Source organism: Nomascus leucogenys, chromosome 9 (genome assembly GCF_006542625.1).
Source record: "Nomascus leucogenys isolate Asia chromosome 9, Asia_NLE_v1, whole genome shotgun sequence".
NCBI lineage: Eukaryota > Metazoa > Chordata > Mammalia > Primates > Hylobatidae > Nomascus > Nomascus leucogenys.
The window spans coordinates 96240959-96259985 of NC_044389.1; the positions used below are offsets into that span (position 1 = coordinate 96240959).

A 19027-nucleotide genomic window follows, 5' to 3' on the forward strand; every position below is an offset into this window, starting at 1 on the left:
TGTGCAACGTATCACTTTCTTTTCAATTTTATAATCCCAAAGGTCAGATGTAGTGCAGTCAGAGGGAGGATTGGAAGGTTGCTTGGAAGCCACAATTATCTCCTGAGTTGGGTTCCATATTGTCAGATTCTTTCCTTATAGAACCACTAAATAATTCTTCATAGTTTTGATCTTTAACACGATAATGGAAAGAAAAATATGAAATAATATGCCAAAGTGACAGTCAGCTTGGGGCATGCTTTTGAAAAAATGGGAATGAGTAGGATATATTTTCATTGTAGTAATGGTGAAGAAACTCAGATAATCCAGAACTCAGGATTGACTCTGGAAAGTATGGTCTGGGTAAAGCATCACAACATAATGTTCTTAGAAGACAGAACACAATGTAAGAATTATGAAAAATCTAGCAAGGGAAGAGATGAGATAGAAACCACACTTATTTCAAAATCTTCCCCAGGTCAATATTAATGATGTACATTTCTCTTCTTCTTAGAGGTTCTATAAGGCAGTTGTAGTCTTCCCATCAGAGTCCTACCCTTGTTTCATTACTGTGGTAAAATATACATTACATAAACTTTTTTTTTTTTTTTGAGACAGGGCCTTGTTCTGTCACCTAGGCTGGAGTGTGATGGCGCAATTATGGCTCATTGTGGCCTTGACCTCCCCAGGCTCAAGTGATCCTGCCATCTCAGCCTCCCGAATAGCTGGAACTACAGGTGCACACCACCACACCTAGCTAATTTTTTGCATTTTGTAGAGATGGTGTTTTGCCATGTTACTCAGGCTAATCTTGAACTCCTGGGTTCAAGTAATCCACCAGCCTCAGCCTCCTAAAGTGTTGGAATTACAGGCATGTAATTTTAATCATTTTTAAGTGTATAGTTCTGTGGTATTCAGTATATTCACACTGTTAAGCAACCATCACCGTCATCTGTACCCAGAAGTCGTTCCATCTCGCAAAACTGAAACTCTGTACCCATTAAACACCACCTTTCCATTTCTCCATACTCAACCCCTGGCAACCACAATTCTACCTTCTGTCTCCATGAATTAGAGTATTGTAGGTAACTCATATAAGAGGAATCATATAGTGTATGTTTTTCTGTGTGTATGTGAGTTGCTTATTTCACTTAGCATAGCGTCTTCAAGGTTGATCTATGTCGTAGCATATAAAATTTTGTTTATCCATTCATCTATCAATGGACGCTTGAGTGGTTTCAGCTTTGGGCTATTGTGAACAACGCTGCTGTGAACATGGGGTGTACAAATACTTGTTCGATTCCCTGCTTTGGTTTCTTTGGGTTATATATACAGAAGTGAAAATGCTATATCATATGGTAATTTCATTTCTAATATTTTGAGGAATTGCCATCTGTTTTCCAAAGTGGCTACAACATTTTACCTTCCCACCAGAAAAGCACGAGTGTTCCAATTTCTGCAAATCTTCCTAAATACATTATTTTCTAGGAGATTTTTTGGATGGTTATAATAGCCATCACAATGGGTGTGAAGTGGTATCCATTATGGTTTTTATTTGTATTTCCCTAATGATGAACAATGTTGAGTATCTTTTCATGTGCTTACTGGACATTTATGTATCTTTTTTGAGAAATATCTATTCAAAGTCTTTGTTCATTTTTTAATTAGGTTATTTGTTTTTTGTCATTGTTGTTGAGCTGTTGTTCTTTTTACATTGTGATATCGATTTTTTATCAGATGTATGATTTGCAAATATTTTCTACTACTCCGCGATTGCCTTTTCACTCTGTTGATACTGTCCTTTGATGAATAGAAGTTTTTAATTTCGATGAAGTCAATGTATCTGTTTTCTTTTGTTGTCTGTGCTGTTGGTGTCATATTGAATAAATGTTCACCACATCTAATATTATGAAGCTTTTCTTCTATGCTACTAAGTTTTACAGTTTTAGCTCTTATATTTAGGTCTTCAATCCATTTTGAGGTACCTTGTTGTATATGGATAAGGTAAGGGTCCAACTCTAATTATTTTGCTTGTGGCTACCCAATTTTCCCACCACCTTTGTTGAAAAGACTGTTATTTCCCCATTGGTCTCGGGTCTCTTCTCAAAACTCACTTGACCATATATTTGAAAGTTTATTTCTGGGCTCTCTATTCTATTCCACGGTCTAGATGGCTGTCTTTATGTCAATACCACACTCAGGTACTGTAGCTTTTTAATAAGGTTTGAAATCAGAAAGTGTTAGACCTCTTACTTTCTTCTTTTCCCAGGTTTTTATTTATATGTTATTATTTTTTTTGTTTGGTTATTTGAGGTTCCTTGAGATTCCACATGAATTTTAGGATAAATTTTGCTACTTTTACAGAAGAAAAATTATTGAAATTTTGACTGAGATTGCACTGAATTTGTAGATTGCTTTCGGTAGTATTGAAATCTTAACAATATTAAATCTTCCAATCTATGGACACAGAATATCCTTTCCATTTATATCTTTGTAAATGTCTTTCAACAATGACATAGTTTTCAATATAAAAGATTTCTGTCTCTTTAGTCTAGTTTATTCCTCAGTATTTTATTCTTCTTGATGCTATTGTAAATGAAATTGGTTTATTCATTTCATTTTCAGACTGTTCATCATTAGCGTACTAAAATGCAACTGAGTTTTGTGTGTTTGTTGTATCCTGCAACTTTGCTGAGTTTTTAAACTAGTTCTAACAGGTTTTTTTAAAAATAGAATCTACATTTAAGATCATGTTGTCTATGAATAGAAATGCTTTTACTTCTTCCTTTCCAATTTGAATGCCTTTAAATTTTTCTTGTCTGATTACACTGTCTAAAACTTTAAAAACTATGCCAAATAGAAGTGATAAAAATGGGCATTCCTGTCTTGTTCCTGATCTTAAAGGAAAGGCTTTCAGTCTTTCACCATCAAGTGTGATGTTAGCTGTGGGTTTCTCATATATGGCTTTTATTATGTTGAGGCAGTTTCCTTCTTTTCCAAGTTTGTGAGTGTGTTTTATCCCTTTTTGAGTAAAGCTATGTGATACAGTTTTGATGTGTGACCCCACCAAATCTCACATTGAAATGTGATCTCTAATGTTAGAGGTGGAGCCTGGTAGGAGGTGTTTGGGTCATGGAGATGAATCCCCTATGAATAGCTTGGTGCCCTCCCCATGGTAATGAGTGAGTTCTCACTGTTAGTTCACAAGTGAGCTGGTTGTTTAAAGGAGCTTTGCATCTTCTCCTCTCCCTTGCTTCCTGTCTCACAACGTGACACACCTGCTCTCCCATTGCCTTCTGCCATGAGTAGAAGCTTCCTTACCAGAAGCCAAGCAGATGCTGGTGTCATGCTTCTGCAGCCTGCAGAGCCATGTGCCAGATCAAACTTTTTTTTTTTTAATAAATTACCTAGTCTGAAAGATTCTAGGATAGCAACACAAAATGGACTAACACACTATGTATTACATTGTCACAAAATCGTACATACAATTCATCGTATTGTTCTGGAAAACCATTTACTTCATTTAGATAACATACAAAAATGTTTTCATAAAGAATAACTTCCCTTACTCTCAATTAATGTAAAAATTAGCAGCCAGTTCCTGAAAAGAATGAAATGAATCCAAAATATTCCAATTAAGTGAAAGTAAAATGTCATAATTCTCAAGAATAAATGTCAGTGAAAGACTGCTACTATTTGGCTTGGTGATTTAAAAGTACTAACTAGTGTTTATCAAGTATATATTTGTTATCTTTTACACTGAATTAAATTTTAATATTTTCCTTGACATATAAACAAGAAAAACTCTAAGTCACAAAGGCATACTATAGTGAATTAAATGAGTACTGTTAGAGCTCACACCAGAATTATCCAATATTCCTTCAGTTGGATTCTTGTCATATACAGTTGCCTTTATCCTCAAGTCTTGAGAACATCTTTGGCAAGGATTATGTCATCAATGCTAGCTACATCAATGAAAAAAGGATTACCAGAACATGTTTCAACTTTATCATTGCCTGAGGATTTGTAACCTTCAAAGGAGGTCTTCAGTGTTTGCAGATGTCTGATGATATTTGCAGAAACATTAACAAGGTATAGCATTCACTCCAGCTTACAGCAGTATTCACTCAAGTATTAGAAGTGTCGTATGGCTATTTACAAATAATTCTCTATTCCAGAGTAGCAATTTGGCCAGAAGATGTAATGGCTTTTCAGTAGTTTCTGTAAGGATAAATACAGGGCCCTAAATAGAAAGTTTAATCTCTTGCATGGACAAATTTTTCATTAAGCTAATTCATGAACAAATGAACTCCTGTCATTTTTTTTTCCCATATAGGTTTTCAATTTCTCTCAAAATAAGTAAAATTTATTTTCCAAATTCAATCAAGTATTTCAAGACTTACCCAGTGGAAAGTCACAATTATTTCTGGGTAGTAGAGAACATTATATTCTATTCATATTTCTCTGATGGAAATTTATTTAAAAGCTGTGATTCAAGGTCTTTGCCTTCATAAATTTGATAGCTTTCAAAACAGAATGTCAGGCTTCTCTCAGAATTCCTAGCCAAGCTTAAAGTGTCAACAAGTATATGAAGAAATAATATTTATTTACAAACATTTTTGCTTATAAGCAGAAAAATGTACATGGCATGACAGGCATGGCAGGGGTTCTATCTATGTACAGATATGGGCTCAGAAGACATTTTGCTTTGGAAGAAACAATTCACCATTTGATGTTGCCAGTTGTCTTTGAAATCTTCAAAGGGAGCTCACAAACTGAATATCCTTCTTGTGTGATATCAATTTGCGCACTTGAGCCACAAAATACGAGCAGACTACATTGCAAGACTGAGTAGTTTTATCCAATTCCATGGTGAAAGAAAACAGTGCAACTGAATATTCCTCCATTCACTAAGTCAGTAAACCAGTACTACCAGCCGGTCTATTAAATATTTATTCACTCTAATTGCCAATCAGTCTTCTAGAAGAGGGAGAACTAGGTAAATTTCCTGATGGAATGAGGTTACTATTTTGCATTTTCATGAGCTCCTTAAAATACTAGAGAAACTGTTTGCAGCTCTGGAAGAATGGTATAATTTCATAAAGAAATAATTCTTTTTTTAAATTAAAATCTCACTAGGGTGCATGACCCCACCAAATTTGCCCTAATTGATACAAGGCATCTTTTATTGGAATTGTGATAAGAAACCCTATAAGATGGGTTAAAATAAAATTCTGGTAAAGTTTTAGATTCTCCCTAGAAGAGTCACTGTGCAGCCAATTTTCAGAATATGCTGAGAACACTTCCTCAGTTCAATGCTTTCATGTGTTCACAGGCGGGAAGCACTGCCAGTTTTGTACATCACACCCAGAGATGAAAGAACAATCCACATTACTTATGGTTCATCTTTTCTTTTATATTTCCATTGCCCATTATGACACAAAACAGTCTACAACTAGGAAGCAATTATAGACACCAAAATATATTAAAGAAAATGATTTCTGTTATACCACTGTATACACCAGCATCTAAGTCATACAACAATTGACAAGAGTGAAAAGTTCTAATGGTATTATTTGACATAAAAAGTGTTTTATGAAGAGTGTTTTCAAAATAACAGAAGGAATCTAATAGACATACATCCCAAAAGAAAAAAAAAAAAAGACATACCCAGTTCAAGGTCTCTCTGAAATCCATCCATGGGAGCAAGATTAAAATTAACTCTCTTGGAAGAAAAATAGCATTGAGGGAAGGAGAAAAGATAGCATAGAAATAAAAAGCGTTGAATAAATAATAATAAAATAGCATTGAAGGAAGGAGAAAGATAGGATAGAAAAAATAAAAAGCTTTAGTAGGTATGTTTATTTTAACTAAAATAAATGATAAAATTCCCAATAAACATTCATACCATTGAAATACTAGCTACAAGTAAGTACTTGTAAAAATCATTTGCTATATCTTGTTCACTGGAAAATTTTCAGAATCTACATCAGTAAAAGTTTCAACAAGGAATTCAGTGTAGTGTTATTGTTGTTGTTTGACCATAAATGTAAGGATTTATTTCTGTTTTCTCAATTCTATTGTTTATATATCCAATTGTACTATAATGCAATATTTCTTTTCTTCTTTTTTTTTTATTTTCAACTTTTATTTTAAGTTCAGGGTTACATGTGCTGGATGTGCGAGTTTGTTACATAGGTAAACGTGTCCCGTGGTGGTTTGCTACACAGATCATCCCATTACCTAGGTATTAAGCCCAGCATCCATTAGCTATTCTTCCTGATGCTCTCCCTCCTGATGACCACCACTCTCTGACAGGCCCCAGTGTGTGTTGTTCCCCTCCCTGTGTCCATGTGATCTCATTGCTCAGGTCCCACTTATAAGTGAGAACATGTGGTATTTGGTTTTCTGTTACTGTGTTAGTTTGCTGAGGATAATGGCTTCCAGTTCCATCCACGTCCCTGAAAAGGACATGATCACATTCCTTTTTATGGCTACATAGTATTCCATATTTTCTTAATCCAGTCTATCATTGATGGGCATTTAGGCTGATTCCATGTCTTCACTGTTGTGATAGTGCTGCTGCACATGATATAAGGCTGCTTTGACACTCCAGAATCTTCAAGGTAGATAACTTTGCCGACAAACCTTGAAATCTTAAAAACTGTGTTTTTCTTTTTTCTTCACCGTCTACTCTGTGACCTCTCTCTGGTCATTGCCTCTAGGAAAGTTAGAACCATTATAAATGAAATACAAGGAAAAATAGACTATCCAATTTTGACTAAGAATTGGTCCTTGAATAGCTAATATGTCTGAATAACAGAGGGCATAGACTTAACTCCATAGAATTAGAATTGGAAAACCATAATGGGAGAGTGAGAAGACCCCATCCCTGGGAGGCCAGGCAAGTGTAAGGGGTCTGAGAAGAGGGTAGGAAAGATGGGGATGACTTCGCAGGAGGTAGATTGGGGGAAGGGACCGGAGAGAGAAAAAAGGACCTGATTTCCAGAAAATACATCAAAAAGGAACTGTGTTCACCTTGTGTGATGGTTAAACAACTTCTAGGCCAGCATCAGGGAGCAGCAGGGAAGCTGAGCTCAAACCTGCAGGCAAGTTGTTGCCTTCAAAGAAACACCAGCACAGAGGAACCACAATGAGCTCCTCTTACTGCTGTAAGGTAACGTACATAAAACAACTGCATGGGGCAGAAGGCTTAACACCAGAAACATCGGTGGATACTGATGGGGACACACACATGCACGTGCACACAAACACAGAAAAGAGAGCCCAGACACTGTGCTCCAAAACAAAATAAAAAGATTGACACCCAGATGGGCAGTTGTGATGGGGAAGGAAAAGTGCCAGACTCTGAACACAAATAGGACTAGACAATGCACGATTTAACACTGCTACATAAACACTTTTCTTGCCGATATTGACTGTCTTTGCTAATATAACTTTGGCCAATTATTTTACTAGCAAATTCTCAATTTCCTTACTCTGATTAAAAAATAACATCTGCAACAACAACAACAACAACAATAGAAAACCTTTTTCATTAGTTTGAGAAAAAACATAGAAATGAGAAAGAAAGAAAACGAATCCTGTTACATGGCATATATGCCTAATATTATCTTGCTCTCATTTCTCAAATAAGCACAATTGCTAATAGGAAGGCTGTTTATTAGATCATTTTAAAATACAATTTTATATAAAAAATAGATGCAGAGGGCCAGCGCAGTGGCTCACGCCTATAATCCCAGCACTTTGGGAGGCCACAATGGGTGGATCACTTGAGGTCAGGAGTTCAAGACCAGCCTGGCCAACACAGTGAAACCCCATCTCTACTAAGAAAAATACAAAAAAATTAGTAGGGTATAGTGAGTGACATGCACCTGTAGTCCCAGCTACTTGGGAGGTTGAGGCAGGAGAATCGCTTGAACCGGGAGGCAGAGGTTGCAGTGAGCCGAGATCATGCCATTGCACTCCAGCCTGGGCAACAGAGCAAGAATCCATCTCAAAAAATAAAACAGGCTGGGCGCGGTGGCTCACGCTTGTAATCCCAGCACTTTGGGAGGCTGAGGAGGGCAGATCACGAGGTCAGGAGATCGAGACCACGGTGAAACCCCGTCTCTACTAAAAATACAAAAAAATTAGCCGGGCGTGGTGGCGGGCGCCTGTAGTCCCAGCTACTCGGAGAGGCTGAGGCAGGAGAATGGCGTGAACCCGGGAGGCGGAGCTTGCAGTGAGCCGAGATTGCGCCACTGCACTCCAGCCTGGGCGACAGAGCGAGACTCCGTCTCAAAAAATAAATAAATAAATAAATAAATAAATAAAACAAAACCCCAAAAATAATAGATGCTGTTTTAGAAAAGTTGAAATCATAAAGATATACAAAAAAGAAAAGTGATGTATAAGCCCAACACACAGAGATAATTCCATCTCATATTTTATGTGCAGTGCCATACTATATTTTTAAGTACAATACATATATTGATGGGTAATCATGGTTTTTCTCATAACAATATATCATGAGCACTTTCTCATTTTTAGATAGCATCAAAAATTATGACAGATGGCTGCACAGATGTCCATATTATCGATGCATCATAATTTATTTAAACATTAACCTAATATCATAAAATTAAATGACTTCCTATTTCTACCATATGAGATGGTATTGTGAGGAGACTTTTTGCATGAACTCATTTTGCTTCTTAGAATAAATTTCTAAAAGTAAAATTACCAGTTAAAGGGCATGAACACTTTTTAAATCCTCTTTCATATTATAAAAATACTAAACAAAGAAAGGTAGAGTTTATAATTCTCTTGCCTGAAGTAGTATCCATCTTCTTATGCCCTTCCCAAGAATGCACATACTTTTTTTTATTTTTCGTATTTATTTTATTTTAAAAACATTGGCAGCTTTTTGTTTTCAATTGTAATTTACAATTAATAGTGAAGTTGATAACTTCATCATACATGGTCATTTCTCTTTTTGTGTGTGTGAGTTGTTTTCAAGAATTTTACCTATATTTTTATGAAAGAAAAATGCATCTTTGATTTATTGACCTGGAAAAGAATTATTGGTGTGCTATATTGCAGACCTTTTTCCTCTTTCATTTTACTTGCAGTATTTTGATATACTGAAACTTTTGATTTATATATTCTAATTTACTGAGTTTTAAAGTTTTCTTCTTTCATTTAACACTTACAAAGGTCTTCCCCACCCCAATACTTATTCAATTATCAATATTCAACAAACATATTTTGAAAATCTATTACACATCAAAGAAAAAGAGAAACTTTCCTTGACTTTTCTGATTATTAGGGGCAATAAAGATTATGGCTTCATTGTTAATATTTAACATTTTATCTTTAGAAATTTTTGGTGTCTGGAGCAGATAAGAAATGTATTTCATGAAATTGCCTCATATTCATTTGTTGTATGTAATAAAAACAGCATGGTATGGTGGTTGGTATTGATGTTTCAGGATCAGATAGAATTGTTTGTGAATTCCAGCTGCTCCATGGAACAGCTCTGTGTCCTCTGGCATTTTCTTTTACCTAGCCTAAGCCTCATTTCCTCAAGCTGTAAAATAGGAACAACAATAAAACTACTATTCCTACTATGTTTGCGTTTGGTAAAAATTAAACAAGACAATGGATGGAGATTATTTAACAGTGCTTGGCATACAGTAAGTACTGTATACAAATCAGCTGAAATTATTATCAGCTATTTTGTTTTCCCAACTAATTTGGAAGGCCAACTTTATTTGTTAAATATGTTACACATATGCTTAATATTTTTAACAATCACATTCTTTTCTAATTATAAACTTTCATAATGTTGGTGTAGTTTACATGCTACACTATCATACCTACTAATGAAAATTCTTTCTCTTTTTCTTCTCCCTCTTTCTAGCTATTTATCTCTCATTTTTCTAGATAAACTTTGAAGACACTTTGTCAGGTTCCAAAGTTTATCCTTGTTAGATTTTGTACTAGAACGTAATTAAATTGATTCCGTGAAAATGGACCTATTCACACCACTGAAACACCCCATTAAGAAGCATAGTCTTGTCATAAGTCTTTTTTCTGCACATCTGTGTTTTTCTGATTTTCTTCAGATAGGCTTTACATATTTATTTTTAGATTTCTTGCATACATAATTCTGTGGTACTTATAAGCTGAATGTGTGTGTCCCCTCAAATTCATATTTAAAACCCTAATTCCCAATGCGATAGTATTGGAAGGTGGGGCCTTTGGGAAGTTATGAGATCATGAGGATGGTGACTGCATGAATGGACAACTGCCATCTCAAGAACAGCCACAGGAGAGGTGATCTGTCTCTGTGCTATGTGAAGTCTCAATAAGAAGGCAGCTGTCTGCAGACCAAGAAGAGGGCACCAGACACTGAATCTGCTGGCACCTTGATGGTGCCAGCAACTAATAAATATATTTAATTATCTATCAATAATTTCCTTGAATGTAAATGTACTGAATTCATCAAAAGACACAGAGTGGCTGAATAGATAAAAAGTCACTTTATGAGACCAGCATTACCTAGATAATAAAGCCAGATGGGGGCACTTAAAGGATAAAAGTTGCAAGCCAATATTCCTGATGAACACAGATGCAAACATTTTTCAACAAAATATTTGCCAACTGAGTTCAACAACACATTGAAAGAATCATTCGGCATGATCCAGTGGGATTTAGCTCAGGACTGTAAGTATGGTTCAACATATGCAAATTAATTAATGTGATACACCACATTAACAGAATGAACGATAAAAACCATATAATCATCTCAATAGATTCAGAGAAAGCATTTGAAAAATTCAAAATCATTTTATAATAAAATGTTTCAACAGATTACTTATAGAGACAATACAATAAAAGCCATATGACCAACAGGTAGTAAACATCATATTTAACAGTGAAATGTTGAAAACTTTTTTTTCTAAGATCAGGGACAAAACAAAAATACCTATTCTCACCACCAATTTTCAGCATAGTCCTGGAAGTCCTAGCCAGAACATTTAGGCAAGAGAAAGAAATAAAAGGCATTCAGATCAGAAAGAAAGAAGTAAAAGTGTACCTGTTTGCATATGACATAATCTTATATGTAGAAACCCAAAAGACTCAACACAAAACTGTTAAAACTAATAAAAAATTCAGTAACATTGAAGGATACAAAAGCAACATAGACAAATCAATCGTTTTTCTGTATACTAATAAGAAACTATCCAAAAAATATTGAGAAAACAATCCCATTTACAATAGCAGCATATAAAGTATAATACTTAGGTATAAATTTAATTAACAAGGTGAAAGATCTGCATACTGAAAACTATAAAACACCGAGAATTAAACTGAAGAAAACACAATTACAAGAAAAGGTATTCCATATTCAAGGATTTAAAAAATTAATATTGTCAAAATGCCCATAGCACTCAAAGCGATCTACAGATTTAATGCAATCCCTATCAAAATTCCAATGTAATTTTCACAGAAATAGAAAAAAAAAACTTAAATTCATATAAAATCACAAAAGATTCCAAGTAGCCAAAATGATCTTGAGCAAAAAAGAACAAAGCTGGAGGCATTATACTATCTGGTTTCAAAATATACTCTAAAGCAACTGTAATCAAAACATAAAAATAGACCAACAAAAATAGACACATAGACCAACAGAACAAGCTAGAAAGCCCAGAAATAAAGCAACGCTTTTTTTAACTCTAATTTTAAGTTCAACGGTACATGTGCAAGTTTGTTATATAGGCAAATTGTGTGTCATGAGAGTTTGTGTAGATTATTTTGCTACCCAGGTAATAAGAATAGTACTCAATAGGTGGTTTTTCGATCCTCACCCTCCTCCCTCTTCCCTTAAGCAGTCCCTAATGTCTTTTGTTCCCCTCTTTGTGTCCATATGCACTCCATGTTTAGCTCCCACTTAAAAGTGAGAACATGCAGCATTTGGTGTTCTGTTCCTGTATTAAGTGTCTATCAACCCACACATTCATGGTCAATTGACTTTGGCAAAAGTGACAGGAACACACAAGGGAGAAAGGACAGTCTCCTCAGTAAACAATGTTAGAAAAACTGGACACCCATATGCAGATGAAGGAAACTGGACCCTTAAATCACACTATGTGAAATAATCAATTTGAAATGGATTAAAGACTTAAACATAAGACTTTAAACTATAAAACTTCTACCTGTAAAAGCAAAGATGGAGGAAAGCTCCATGACATTGGTATGGGCAATAGTTTTTGGCTATGTCCCCAAAAGCCCAGGCAACAAAAACAAAAATATACAAATAGGACTGCATTAAACTAAAAAGCCTCTGCGCAGCAAAGATGACAATTAACAAAGTAAAGACAAAATCCACAGAATGGTAGAAAATATTTGTAAACCACACATCTGATAATGGTCGATACTCAGAATATATAAGGAGCTCAAGCAACTTCATAGCAAGAAAATAATATCCTGATTTAAAAGTGGGCAAAGGACCTGAGCAGATATTACTCAAAAGAAGACATTCAAATGTTCAATAGGTACATTAAAAAAATTTTCAGTATTACTAATCTTAGGAAAATGCAAATTACTACCACAGTGAGATATAATCTCATATCTGTTAGAATGGCTTTTATCAAAAATAGATGAAAGACAACAAGTGCTGGCAGAATGCAGAAATAAGGGAGCTCTTGTACATTGTTGGTGTGAATGTAAATTAGTATTGTCATTATGGAAAACTATACAGAGCTTTCTCAAATATTAAAAATTAAGCTACCATATGATCCATCAATCCCAATTCTAGGTATATTTCTGAAGAAGAGAAAATCAGTTTATTGAAGGGTTATCTGCACTCCTATGTTTATTGCAGTACTATTCACAATCGCCAAGATGTAGAATCAATTTAAGTGTACATCAATGGATGCATAAAGAAAATGTGGTATGTACACACAACGAAACACTATCAGTCAAAAAAGAAGGAAATCCTGTCATTCGTGACAACACGAATGAACCTGAAGGACATTATGCTAAGTGAAACAAGCCAGGCACCAAAAGACAAATATCACACAATCTCACTACATGTGGAAACTAAAATCACTGAACTTAGAGAAGCAGAAAATAAAATGATGATTACCAGACACTGGGGTATAGGCGGCAATAATGAGAAGTTAATAAAAGCCACAAAGTTTCAGATAGATAAGCAGAGTAAGTTCTGAGATCTATTGCATAACAGGGTGACTATGGTCAATATTAATGTATTATATATTTAAAAATAACTAAGAGTAAATTTCAATGTCTCGTCGCAAAAAAAATGATAAGTGAGGCAATGGACTTGCAAATGGATTTGCAATGCTTTGCAAAGCAATGGATTACTTTGCTTGATTTAATCATTCCACATTATATACTTATATTATATAACACTGTGTACCCCATAATTGTATACAATTAAAACTTGTCAATTAAAAGTAATATTGATAAAAAGTAAAAATAAAAATAATAAAAGAGAATGAAGACTAGCCAATGTGAGTCAGCACAGAAGCAATGTAACACTTACACTTTTTAAAAAATATGACTTAAAAAGCTATTTTTAAATCATTTTAAATTTAAAAAAATAATTACACAGACCAGTACCACAACTTATATTTCCCTTGCTAAGCATGTTAATAGGTCCTAAAAGAGGGATTCTCATCAACACTAGACCCAAACAGTTATTAGACCTACAAATTGCTTTTTTAGTTCACTATAGGTTAAGTGCTTAATATCATGTGAAAATGGAATTTATTTAATCTTGAGGACTCACTTTTTTTTTCTAATTTCTTAAAACAATACTGAGTAAAAATAAAAGGTTTACATATTCTAAAAAAGAAGTTCATGTAAAATAAGAACTTATTTTCTTTTTTTTTAACACACAGGTTTTTTTTTATTGTATTGAAGTCAGGCAATGTTCTGACAATAAAAAGACTGCGTGTGGAATACTGTTAGGTTAAACTTCACTTACAGGATGTCAAATCCTTAGAACTAAGGTTTTCCCTCAGAAAAAGATTAATGGAAACACCAATTGCTTTTCAGACTTGTTAGTTGCTGCTTCAAAAGGTGGTTTTACACAAATACTAAAAAACAAAACAAAACAAAAAAAAGCCTTTAGTACACAATGAATTGCTTTTCTGCTTTTAATTCTGTATACACCCACATTTCACCATTTAGTGGTCCTGAACAGAAAGTGGAAAGACGAAGCAATTTGCCAGGAGGTCAAGCTCCCCAATTTCAGAGATCTGCTGTCCACACCAGCTTCTTTCTTAATTCCTGCTGAGGATCTTGAGAAGCAGCAGAAGCACCAAAACCAAGGCATGCACCGGATTCAAGGTTCTTTTTGTTCCAGTTGTCAGATTCCAAACTAGACCCCAATGGATTGCAACGACGACCAAATGAAAGCCTTGTTTAAAACTTCTTCAATTTTTAAAAACAAAAGCAATTACAGGAAAGTAAAATAATTCAGAGAGATCATGTGTGCTCACAAGTGTCTTCATGTGGCCTCTCTTCACATTCAACCACCAAAGACTCAGAGAGCTGGCAGGCCTAAGTAACCCTGGTGACTAATCTTTTCACCTTATCAAAACCTGAGCTAAAAACAATGCATCAGCTGATAACAGCAGAGGATGGCAGGGCTGAGGACCCAATCTTCATTTCCCAGGCTGGTGAAGAGTGAGTAAGTACGGTCCCAAAATTAATCAAGGAGGTCAGAGATTCTTTTCAACCTTACCTGATAGCTTCCGGCAAAAGCAAGGAAGTATCATAGAAGGTGTTGGGTAGTGACAGTGCAAAAAGGAACTTGAGGAGGAGGGAAGAAAAAGCATCACCCCTCGAAAAAGGTGGGGGAGAGAAGATATGGGGAAAGCCCTGAATTCCTTGCCGAAGGCCAATCTCAGAGGGGAGCAGAGGGGTTACAACCTATGCTTCGGCCAAGGGCAGGAGTAGAGGAGCACGGGAACAGGATGATGGCTTGTAAGGGGCATCATTTAAGACTTAAAGAAACCAGGGGTGCAGGCGAAGCACCCCCCACACCCAGCTGCAGTCCTACAGGCTGCAAACTGAAACCTTCATGTCTACTCTAACAAGCCCCCCAGGCTAGAGGGCTGTTGTTGCAGGGAGGGTGGGAGTTGGGAGGGTAAGGGGAGGGTAAGGGGAGAAGGCAGAGACCCCAGGCCGTGTAATCAGCAGCAAGGTGATTGTGTGATGTGTCTTTTCACAGTTGAGTTAGATGTGCCCCACCAGTTTTGATGGGTATCAATTTAAATACCTTCTTGATCCCAGTTCAACTATGTGGACAGTGGTTACACTTGACAGGAGGATTTATCATAGCACAACTTATATATTTCAAATGGACAAAAAAAGTATCATTTACAGTATGTTAAGATAAATTTCCTTTGAATGGGAACTTCCTTTCCAGTACTTTGAGGTCTACAAGACGTTATCTAGAAAATTTACTACTGTGGAAAATGAAGATTACTTAAATCGAATGGGGGGAAAGGGGAAGGGCCTGCGGTTTTTCTTTTTGATTACTTGCTGTAATACTGTTTATTTTCTTTAGACATCATTAGGCACCAATGCTCTTGCAGGACAACTTTGATGCTATATGAATTCTGCCATTTTGCTAGCACTGACATGGCTCTTGAATCCACGAGGCCATCAAAGCTATTAACTCCATTCATATTAATTTTTGTTACAAATCTTACAATGGGGGTACTTCTGGATTTTTAGGTCCACATTCTATTTCAAGGCTGTATATTCGGTTTTCTTTTTTTTTTTTTTTTTGAGACAGTCTCACTCTGTCGCCCAGGCTGGAGTGCAGTGGCACCATCTCAGCTCACTGCAAGCTCCACCTCCCGGGTTCACACCATTCTCCTGCCTCAGCCTCCCAAGTAGCTGGGACTACAGGTGCCCGCCACCACGCCTGGCTAATTTTTTGTATTTTTAATAGAGACAGGGTTTCACCATGAGCCAGGATGATCTCGATCTGCTGACCTTGTGATCCGCCCACCTCGGCCTCTCAAAGTGCTGGGATTACAGGCGTCAGCCACCGCGCCCGGCCGATATTCAGTTTTCATAAATTGTTCTTGGAGGCCCAATTATCATTCCTGTCCATCTTGTAAATGTCATATCTTCATCATCTTCTAGACCCTAGCTCACCATGCCATCTCCTACTCCTTTCTGGCCTTCGAGTTCTTCCAACAGTCGGAAATTGAGAGGGACTTTTACTCCCAAGCCTGTGGTGGCTGCCATCTTGCATCCCTGTCCAAGAACTTATTTTCAAAAATGTATTAATAGCACCGGAGGCATCAGAAATTTAACTTCAGCCAATTCATGTCAATTTTATTCAGAAAAGTTGACATATTAATCTATTTCTGTAAAGGGCACACAAGTTAGATGTTAAAGGGGACTTTTTTTTTAATGTGGCTACTGTAAATCCTTATAAAGCTAGTTTAAAAAAAATCTAATCTATAAGTTTAGCATCACAAGTTTCCATGAGTGCAATTGCTTGGCCATTGCTATTTCTTCACAATAGTTTCTTCTAGTGTGATATACAAAAGAAATTCATGCTTTAAAGTGATTCTCAATTTTTATCTGCAGATTCTCACCCACATTTTAAATAAAATGCCAAAGTGGAAACTTCTCAGAAATGAAAATGAAAAGCAAGAAGGCCAAAAGGTGACCTCTCCATGTAACATTTAAAATGAAATCTGTTTATTCGACAGATCTATGCCTTCACTTCCTTCCACGGCTGTAAGTTATTAGAATTTTTCACGCAGCCAAGACCTTTCCTATTCAGCAGCTTTCCATTTCTTCACGTTAACCTTTTCTCTGAAGCAGGACCATGCATGTTATCACAGCCAGGGTACTGAAGGAAGCTTCACAGAGATTAATAATGGAAGGGACTTGGCACTGCTTGTCAAACCAGCCAAGTCGTTCCTCTTTGCTGCTCATCAAGGAACAGTAAGGGCTCTCCCAGACAATCCAGAGCAAGGGGCAACAAGCCCACAGTTAGCATCTCTGGGGAAATTGGACAAATACAAATGAATCTTTGCCCTTGGCTGCACTTGGTATTGAATGGTTACTGAGTAGTAACAGCATGACAGCTATCCCAAACTAAGAGAAAAATATTATTAGCCAGTTTCATTCTACAGAGAAAAAAGTCCTTCAGTAATCACTCTTATGGTTTTAATGTAATAGCAACTGAATATATAAATGGAAGGCAAACAATGGCAAAATCAAATATGTAGAACCTTATTTTAGCAGAAGAGAATGAATTCTGTAAACATGAATTGACATTTTATCTGAATAAAAAAAGGAAGATATATGTTTGAGTTAAGTGACCTACAATAATAGAATTCGTGCCTCTGGATAATTAATTGCACCAATAGCTACTATGAACCCACAATGAGCCCCTGGTAATTTTATGAAAATGTGGTTTATGAAGGGCGAATGTGTGTAAAAATGACACTAGTCTCCATTGCTGAAAGATGGTGAACCCTCAAGATTGCATACTGCAATAGAAATGACAGGAACATACGTGTCGTTACCCATGTCTTCCCTTGGTAAGCTTCTTCCTGTTTATTAGTGTTCTCCCAGTATGCCATGGGGTGTTTTCCCACCTGTGAGAGTTGCTTTATCTCATCTCATGACCTCTTATAATAAAATAAAGTTCAAAATCACACGAGATTTGGGTCCTGGATGACTCGTCCAGGACATAAATCTAGGTCTTGCGTTCTCCAAAGCTTGTGCCCTTCTACTACTCTGAAATCAAAGGACAAAAGCCAGAGTTGTATCCCACACGCAATTGGTACCAACCCACTTGATAGTAGTGTTCTGTAAATGAAAATAAAATCTACCCATCCAATCTAAAATTCATTTCAAATATTTCCACATTAAATTCACATGTAAGCTGTTGATCTCCATCATAGCATTTTACAGCTGCATTAATGAGTTTTTAAATTTTGTTTCACTCACATAACATCAAAAGCTACATTTTTGATTAGCACTCCTTCTTCATAATCAGTAAAAACTGACTGAAAAATATATCCCATTAGGTGAAAATCTTCATGATTTGATAATTTTTATATATGAACTCATCTCTTTAGTAAACAATATATCTTAGTTTCTGATCTACACTAAAGGTATATATGATAAAATCCATACAGAGCCAAGTATCAAGCCAAATCTCCCAGACTGCTCAGAGGCCCTGGTTTCAGGCTGTACAGGGAATTGAAATTGGAGAAAGGAGAATGTCACTTACAGTGCCGTTCATCACTGCTATCCCCACACTGATCTGTGAAGTCACAAATGCTGTCAGGAGGCAAGGAGACTCCATTGTCACACTGAAAGCTTTCTGTTCCTTTTTGACCCAGTGTAGAATTGAAAACACAGGCAATCCAAAGGAAACAAAAAGCTTCATTCACGGGGAATGCCAACATTCTGTCCAGGAAGAAGAGCATTACTTGGTATTGTCCATTAGAGATCAGGCAGTTGTAATAAGTAAGTCCATCATTGGAAACATTCTTTTATTTCTCTATTCTTCCTTTCCCAGATTTGCTTCTTATAAATGGATACTATTGGTAACTATCTGCAACTCTAACAAATTACTCCCCAGGCAGTTAATTTACTGTTTCAGAGGAGTGACTTTAGAAAATATTTAACTTGAGTAATTGCACCGGTTCTGTATCTAGCTAACTATAGATGATTATTGCCCCCTGTATGCCATATTTACACAATTTAAGCCTTTATGGTCATGCTATCTCCTGAAAGACATTTGTAAAAAATAAAGGCCAGGCAAATAAATAGCAGGGGAGAGGCAACCACAATAAAGCTATAAATTACATAAAAATGGTCTGTCTTAATTCCTAGTCTCAATCACATTCACATAATTTAGAACATTATTGTGGACACTAAAACATATTCAAAATTTCAGGCCCAATTATTAGAATTGCTCTATGAAAATAAAATGCTTATCCATTATTATCAAATAGAAAAC

General features: G+C 36.0%; 1 protein-coding gene across 1 annotated transcript in view; it reads right to left on the minus strand.

The window, feature by feature from the left end:
* The window catches only part of MALRD1 (MAM and LDL receptor class A domain containing 1), a 682931-nt gene extending 664274 nt beyond the window's left edge, over positions 1 to 18657 (minus strand). Inside the window, exon 1 of the mRNA XM_012499583.2 lies at positions 18293 to 18657. Coding sequence (XP_012355037.2) covers positions 18293 to 18491 — 199 coding nt within the window. The 5' untranslated portion in view covers positions 18492 to 18657. The remainder of the gene's footprint in view (positions 1 to 18292) is intronic.
* Between the last annotated feature and the right edge of the window lie 370 nt (positions 18658 to 19027).